At 33.4% G+C, this 8,454-nt stretch overlaps 1 protein-coding gene across 1 annotated transcript; it reads right to left on the bottom strand.

Moving 5' to 3' along the window:
* Positions 1 to 554: 554 nt before the first annotated feature.
* LOC110724388 lies at positions 555 to 8,140 on the bottom strand. Its single transcript, XM_021903807.1, has 4 exons — positions 7,944 to 8,140; positions 5,200 to 5,302; positions 4,928 to 4,993; positions 555 to 872 (listed from the first exon to the last, which is right to left on the bottom strand). The coding sequence occupies exons 1-3, from the start codon at positions 8,054 to 8,056 to the stop codon at positions 4,979 to 4,981; spliced, it is 231 nt and encodes a 76-aa protein (XP_021759499.1). The 5' UTR covers positions 8,057 to 8,140; the 3' UTR covers positions 555 to 872; positions 4,928 to 4,978.
* Positions 8,141 to 8,454: the final 314 nt, after the last annotated feature.

Raw genomic sequence — 8,454 nt, 5'->3', positions numbered from 1 at the left:
TTTTTTTCTTTTATATGCATCACTTTAGTTTGTGCATTTTTCTTGTAAAAATAAATGTTATTATATAATACTTCATATATTTTGTTGGATTAATCACCTTGTCTACTTTAATTAATCTAAACTTATTATACGAAGTAATTTTTACCAATTAACAATTAAGAATTAACAATATCGACGGTCAAAATTATGTCTTAATAAATGTATTAATGAAAATCTATATCACTATATATTCAAAGTTCCTAAAAGTGTTTATGTGCCACGTAAATCTATATAATCATTGTATCACATCATCATTTAAGTAGCATTGCGCCATGTCACCACTAGCATTGTAACAATTATACCATGTCATTAGTAATGAGAAAAAAATAGCTCACAAATTTCGAACACTGAAGCTCATGGATATATGATATATCAAACCTTTTACCATCTTAGCCAATATAAACTTATGTTTCCTATTGACCCTATATACACATAAATATATCTTTAAGTAAGCAAAAAAAAAGATAAAAAAAAAAAAAAAATTAAGTTGTATCAAAAAAATAAAGAGGAATATCTTTTTTTTTTTTTTTTTTTTTTTTTTACAAACATTATGTTTTAAAGGAGCGACCCGATGCAACGCCGAACCACAAACTAGTGATGCATTTAAAAGAAGATAAGAGTATTAGATTTGTGAATATATCCCATCCAAAGTCAAAACAGAAGAAAAAATATATACTTTTTAAGGAAAATGTCTCATCCAAAGTTCAAAAAATCATACATTTACATAAGAACAGACAGAGGAGCCAAGTCTATGTATGTACAGGATGCCTGGATATCAAGTAGCTGCCGGAGTTAGTGATTGTTTACCACGAATATGAGCAAATTCTTCAATACTGAACAAGAGAGGAAGATGATAAAATGGTTAGCCGACATTAATTTGCCACAAACAGCAAGAGCAAAATTAAACTACAAGCCAACACAACTGTGCCCTATGGTTGATTTAAAGCCACGAAAACATAAGAGCACAAACCAACGTGCATGAAAAACATCATATTCTCAAGCTGTTACACGAAACTAGAACAAACATACCCAACACAAAATAAATTCCACTTAAAGGGGGTGGATGAAATTTGAACTCATGACTTCTCTTGACAAGTTAATATACTCTATCAAAATATACCTAGTTGTTATTTTCACACAATGTAAAATTGCTCCAATTGTTGCACTTTATACTCCATTCGTTCTTTTCAATCGCAAAGTTTGCAATTTTGCTCTATTCATACACTCTTTTATCCGTCTTTTGTGGTTTACATAATTAAAAAATGCAATAAAATGAGATCTTGCTAGATTCATCTCAATATATATAGAGTATTATCTAAGATCTCGTTTTGTCCAACCTTATTTTCATTTATTTCAAAAAAAAAAAAAAAAAAAATGTCAAGATGAGATAAATTAGTTTAGATAGTTCTAATAAGGATTAATAAGTTTACCCAAATTCAATTTACAACGAAAATAAGTTCTAATAATATCTAATAAGTTTAGATAAGATACGATGAGATAAGTTCATAAGTAAAAATCAGGGAAAAAACACCCTAATATAACTTTATAAATGTTACTAAAACTATAATTAAAGATATTAATGGTATAAAATGTGTGTTGGTAAGCATGAAACGAGGAAATACTAAAATAGTATTGTTATGCAAATACATAACAAATACTAAAATATTAAAATCACATGGAAAAGAGAGAAAGGGGGAGAGAGAAAGGTGATTGGGACCACTTTTAATTGTACCACTGAAAGTTTATATAATACCATTGGTTGTTTAGTGATACTATATATGTACGTAGTTAGTACCACTGAATGCATATATAGTACCACTACATACATACATAGTACCACTGAATATTCAATGGTACTATTGATCACTCAATGGTACTACTCTAAAGTCAGAATACACATTACGTCTAATTACGCCCATACCCCTTGTTATGCAATTGTTTATGCATACCAATACTCCCTTTAAACTCCCTCAAACGAGGAAGTACTAATGTAACTATAAACATTGCAATTAAATGATGCAATTAATAAAGGGCGAAGTAGTATAAAATCCCAATTCATTCGACCAACTATATTGTTAAATCACGCACAACACCAACTATTGGCAGTTAATTCAAATGGAGGAACTAATAGATAATCTATCCTTACCACAATTCCACAAAGCTATTAGCCATAACCAGATAACTATATTCACTTAAGAGTTAAAACTATAAGTCTGTTACCCAATAACTGACAGAGAGGCAGAAAGAAGAGTTAAAAGTGTTCATTTTCAATTCTATATACAGCAGTAGATGATCGGCATCTTGTCTTAGCCTCTGAAATTGACTTCTAAGGATCCAAGATCATGACAATGATCTCTCATCTGAGATGAGCATCTCAGCTCTGGGCCCCATGATCAGATATTTTCAGGTATTAAGTTCTTTTATTGTTCTTTTTGGGGAAAAAGTCTAAGCTCTTCAGGTAGGGTTATCAAGTAAGTAGAAATCTTCTATCTAAGTTTTACCAACATTTTCCTTGATTGCCAACATGTCTAGAATAAAAACTTACTCTTCAAAGCACGAACTCGGATCATATAGGTATCGTTTGGATGGACGTTGGGCTTAGACACACCAAGTCCAAGCGAAACGTCAATCTGAACCGAAAGAGGGCCGTGTGGCACACACATGTGCATGCACATTTCTGCAGGGCCTTGCATGCGTGGGGCTGCTGGCTGTTTGTGGCCATAGCTAGTAGTGATACGAACCTTAGTGAGGCCTCGAGTGCTGGCCTATGGGTGTGTGTGGCAGGGAGTCGGCTTAATGACCTGTTCTAGTCTTGTTACTTGATGAGTTGATGGTAAGTTGTATTGACATATAAGGAATCCATTAGCCTCCATCAAGTACCCTAGCCCCAATCTAAACACCAAACTGATGACCTAGAGAGAGAGAGAGAGATTCATACTTGCCTTGAGTACTAAGCTAACACGTAGAAGACGGATTCAATAGTGTTAGTTTCAAATCTTGAATCGTTCACTTGCAAACTTTACTAATCTCATACATCACTCTCTCTGGCCTCCAACAACAATGGCAACATGTCAACATTTCAAGCCCTAAAATTCACACCAACTTTAGCTTTCTCTCTCTCCTCTGACCACCACCACCTTTGCTCTCGCCTTATGCTTCTGTTGTTGTAGCTAGCCACACCAGCACTCACTATTTCCAAAGATGAAAGAAAAAAGGACATAGAGGGGAATCACCGGATCGGAGGTTGTTTGCTCGCTTTGTTGAATTGTGCCAAATGGCTCTCCTCGCCACACACTCACCTCCACTTTTGCTTGAAGCTTTAATGTTGGATACAATAGCGGTCAACAATAAGTGAAATAAAACCCCATGAATACTGAATTCTGAACTCAAGCCTACACCGATGATGCCAATCCCTCCCTTATATTTCGGCCAACATTCATCCAAACTCCTTTATTCTGTTTCTCTCTTCATCAGGTATCCATTCTCAATTGATTTTCCAGAATGAACTTGTCATAACATTAAAAGAGGATATGGCGTGTCACATATAAGTCTTAAACAATCAGGGAAAATCTTTCTTCTTTTGGCACATCTAGTGAAAATTGAATTATCTTGAAAGAAAGACTAGATCATTAAACATCTTTAAATAAATTAATGTTTTAATTGTTTGGGCCTGAAAAAACTAGCTTGGTTAAAAGTTCAATGTTCAAAGCTCAACTCAATTCGTTATAATTGTCCAACTTTACTATTCCAACACCTGGATTTATACATAGGCAAAACCGATAGTTTTCTCTACTCCATCTTGGACTAGGAAATCCTAAACGACCTATGGCACTAATATCAAACAGCAAGTGTAGACTAAATCTCTCAAGGCAAGGCACTACACACGTCCTAAACTCCAAAAAGTCCTAAGAGACATAAAAACAAAAGTAAATACAAATGAACAAACAAAGTCACATGTAAAACCATACTTTAGGAGTATGATCAAACCAAGTGGTGCTTATGAAATCTATAGACATTACACAAGCCAGCTAATAGAAGTGCAAAGTATCTAAGACTCTCAATGAACAGCTTGGGGTTGAGCTCGAAAAAAGCTTGTCAATATAAGTTTATTTGATAAATTAGTTGAATAAACTATCAGAATAAGTTTGGAATCTTGTTTATTAAATGAGCTTGGAGAACAGCACATTTAATTATGCTCACAAACAAGCCTTTTCAACTTCATAAAAAAAAAAAAAAAAAAAAAAAAAATTAAAGCTATTATTCATGGATGTTTATTTCAGTTAGATGGCATATAAAATATAAATATGTATTAGACTTTAACAAATTTTACTGAGATGTGTATTTATAATAAGGTTTTGTTATTTACACTTTGATTTTGAAATTGTCAAATGTCGAATGTACATAGCAATCAATGATACAACTTTGTTTATGACAAATGTTTGTTAGTGAAAAAAAATAAAAAAATAAAAAAAATGTTTATAAACTTGGCTAAAACGAGTCAATCACAAACTTTGCAAGCATGATAACCTATGAAGTTAACTGAGTTTAAACAAATTTTGAGCTCAGTCAAGAGCTCGAGTACACTAAGTTAAATGAATAATAATATGGTAGTACTCAAATCAGCCCGACTCATTCACATCGCTACCCACTAACTATCCATGGCCGAATTTACGCAGGAGACAAATGCAGAGTTGTTATAGAAGACTAGACAAAAATCCAAGGCACCGAATGATGTCAACAAGTTCATATCCAATTAAAAGTTCAGTCATTCTACTGGATAGCCATTCCTTTTTTTTCTTTTTTTTTTTTTTTTTGAAGAGTAAATATCATGCATCTTAATTCTAGTGTAGGCAAATAACTGTACCTAAGGGTTAGACATTTTACTTACAACTATTATTTTTTGCAGAGTAAAAATCAGCCACTGCCCTATGGTCAACAGTTATCCCATCTGCCACTGCATCCAAACAGTCAAATAAAACTGTTATGAGACAAGTATTTGAAACAACCAAAATCAGCTATTGTCATATGTTGTCAATAATAAGAGAAATCGATTAATGAGAATCTAAGGAGTAATAAAAGTTACACAGGGTTCCTTCATGGGAATAAACCTTTCATTTCTAGTAGCCAGAAAATATTTAGTTATGCCCTAAACTATATTACCTTTAGAGCTGGTTCACCCTTATTAGTGTTTTCAGACTGCTTTTCTTTTGCTGCCTGTGCACGGACAGCTTTTCCTATAGCCGACTTTTCAAAGTCCTGCTGCCTGCATTTAAGTCCAGAAATTTCATGATGATCTAAATAGCATTGGACATTTGGAATGGTCTTAACACATGAGTTTTCTGACATAAAACAAGTAAACATACAGGAATAAAAAATAAAAAAAATTGACTCATTATACGTGAGATGTACACATTTCATGATTTTGACTGAATTTTTGCAAAACCTTTGAGTAATCAACTTTATAACACATTGTCACATTGATAATGATATCCTGTTATTTCTTTTACTTAGGCTGGAACTAAAAAATGAATTAAAGAATAGGGTAAATTTACTTCATTTATGATACCCATTCATTTAAAAGGGGCTGCTCAGTTATGCTCTGTATAACCATTCATGCAAGCAATTATGTTTCTCTTAGACTTTGGTAAGTTTATTCTCATTTTGTTCCAGTATTTACCCTACTCATAGTTCGAGGCATTAAATTTATCAATCTTTTGCCTAAGGATTCTGACATATTTCTCGGCTGAGGAAGGAGGATTTAAGTATAGGAAGTGCGTTTCCTTATACGAGGCAAAAGTCATCTGCCTCAAGATGAAATTGAAGAACTTATGTTAATCCTTACCAGATCTATATGTTGCTTTTTCTTTGGTAGATTTCCAATTGGGTTAGAATCCACTGAGATGTTTACTACATACCAGAAAATGGTAACAAACAAAATGTTAATTATTCATGGTAAAGTAAATTGGATCAGGTTTTCAGTTTTTCTTCTACAATACCTCTATTTGACGAACATAAAAAAGGTTCACGAATAATAATTTGTTTAGAGATCTTTCAAAAGATTGACAATTGAATGCACCAAAAAAAATTCCTCAAAAAATGTTACCAACTGCTGTAGACATTTCAACAACTAGCAGTGCTTAAACGCTGCATGTCAATCGTGCCAATGCAGCAGCTCTTTATTGTGAGATGGGATTAACCTTTCCCCAAAATATCCTTGAAGCAAATCTTGGATTAAGAGCTGTATAGGATTTGATTTACTTGTCATATAGCTTGCTTACAATAGAATCGAAATTTACTTTTTTTTTTAATTGTAATTGAAGTTTACTTAAGTTAATGATTAGGCTTTGAAAAAAAAAATATCATTGAGCTTTGAGCTTGGATAGCAATTGGCAAGTACTGTTAAAGGTTTTAACTTTTAATTTTAAATTTTTTTTTTTGAAAACAATTTTATTTTTTTTTATTTTTTTTTATTTAATCACACAGCGCTTGTTTGATAACCCCCCCCCCCCCAAAAAAAAAAAGGGCTTGTTTGGTATTGTTTTAATTTTCCTATGTTTTTCAATCAAAACTAGAAACTAGTTTTTATTTTTTTTAAAGCTAATATAAAACCATAACTAGTATATGGAGTATCAATTTATTCTTCTAGTCAATCAAAACTCACATGATACTGTCTTGTTAGAAGCTACCATCTCACACCATATATGTAGTGTCCAGTGCTCAAACTTCTCTGTAAATTGCTTGCTTCACTCCTCATTTACCTTTCTTCATATTCAAACTTCTCTGCAGATGGTAGACAGAGTGTTTCAGGTGTGGGTATGGCCGTATGGGTATATGGGTGTGGGCATGTTTTAGAAAACGACAAAACTAATAAAACGGTTTAGACTTTTCTGCTTTATATTGGTGACTCAGGAGGAAACACAAATGATTACCACTCTATAGCTACCTTATTTTGGGATACTAAGATTTGTACTCATAACTAAAAACAAAATCATTCTTGAGAAAACACAACAAATTCAATTGCAATTGCTGCTGGTTCAATGAGGTTATAAGTATTGTTCGTGCTCAATATTTTAGAGTTTTCTTGCCCTTGCTTGCTCTTAGAGAGCAGGAAAATTCTTTGCAATTCTATGAGGTTAAGGAATAAGTATAGCTATTAAAGTATTCTCTAATGGCTTGTTCTAAGGACAACAATGGACCCTTAAGTGTGAAGCTTGTTTTATGGAGGTTGAGCCAGCAAGGTTTGAGTTAAGAACTGTCTGGAGTTTGACGCAGCAAGGTCTAGTTGAGGATTGCTTGTAGGTTGACGCAGCAAGGTTTGAGTTGAAAATTTCCAGGATGTTGGCCACAACTAATTCTGGAAAATGATTGTATGTATATCAGTATATGGAGTAAGCTCAATGTCTATGAGTAGAGCCTCAGCTCAACGTCTTCAGCTTAGACTGAGGTTCTACGCTTTGACTGCGCTTGAACCTGAGTTTGAGCTGGGCATTGCCATGGAGACAGGATCAACCACAGCACCAATCCACCCGACCCCCCAATTTTTTTTATGGTTATTTGGCAAAATTGTGTTTTTAATTGTAAAATCAACAATTCCAATTAATGGTTCCTCTCACAATCCATAAATTTGAACATCATACATCTTCTCAAAAATTGAGGGAATCAAGAAATTAATAGCATGCTCTAATAAAATTCAGTCATTGAGATAGGATGGATAACAAGCCCAACCTCTATCTTATATAGAAAATAAAAACAAAAAATCAAATCATTCATCCCAATAAACACAAATTGTAATTTCACAAATAACAGAATTTCAATCAATGAAACAAAAGAATAAAATAAAAATGAATCAAAAGTGTAAGAAGATAGAAAATGTTTGAATTATTAAGAAAATGAAAAAAAGTGACCTTCTTTGGGCAGCTTCGGCGGCTTTAGCGCGAGCTTCAGCAGATGCAACGCGATCCTGTTCTCTTTTTTCCTCCTTAGTCTCACCGTCAAAGCACGAGCACACGCTTCCCATCTTTTTTTCTCTCTTTCTGCTTCCTGTACCGCTGTACCTGAAATCGCTAACTGTTATAGCGGGTTGACTTTGATTATGGGTGGAACATGGAGTCGTTCTATGTTGTCATTTTTAAATTTCATACTACTCCTTCCGTTTTCGCATTAGTTGCAACAGTAGGCTTGGCTCATAATTTAAGAAAATTATATACTAGGTTTGTAGTCTTATAATATAAAGTATTGTTATTAAGAGATAGAAATTAAAAAAAAAAAAAAATAGTGTGGGTGGAGTTGGTAGGAAAGAAAAATAATAATATATTTGTGAAAGTGGGGTTAGTGGAAGAGAAAGAGAGAGAAATTATAAAATAATGGTAGGTCCTTTTCAAATATAGTAGTATTACAACTAATATGAAACGGCCG

Source organism: Chenopodium quinoa, unplaced genomic scaffold (assembly GCF_001683475.1).
Source record: "Chenopodium quinoa cultivar QQ74 unplaced genomic scaffold, ASM168347v1, whole genome shotgun sequence".
Lineage (NCBI taxonomy): Eukaryota > Viridiplantae > Streptophyta > Magnoliopsida > Caryophyllales > Amaranthaceae > Chenopodium > Chenopodium quinoa.
Note: the sequence above shows the minus strand (reverse complement) of the source record. Positions and strands in the feature narration are given on the sequence as shown.

Coding starts and splice junctions, on each gene's coding strand:
- LOC110724388 (XM_021903807.1), bottom strand. CDS start 8,056: ATGGGAAGCGTGTGCTCGTGCTTTGACGGTGAGACTAAGGAGGAAAAA. Junction 5,303..7,943: donor GCCGAAGCTGCCCAAAGAAG/GTCACTTTTTTT, acceptor ACTTAAATGCAG/GCAGCAGGACTTTGAAAAGT.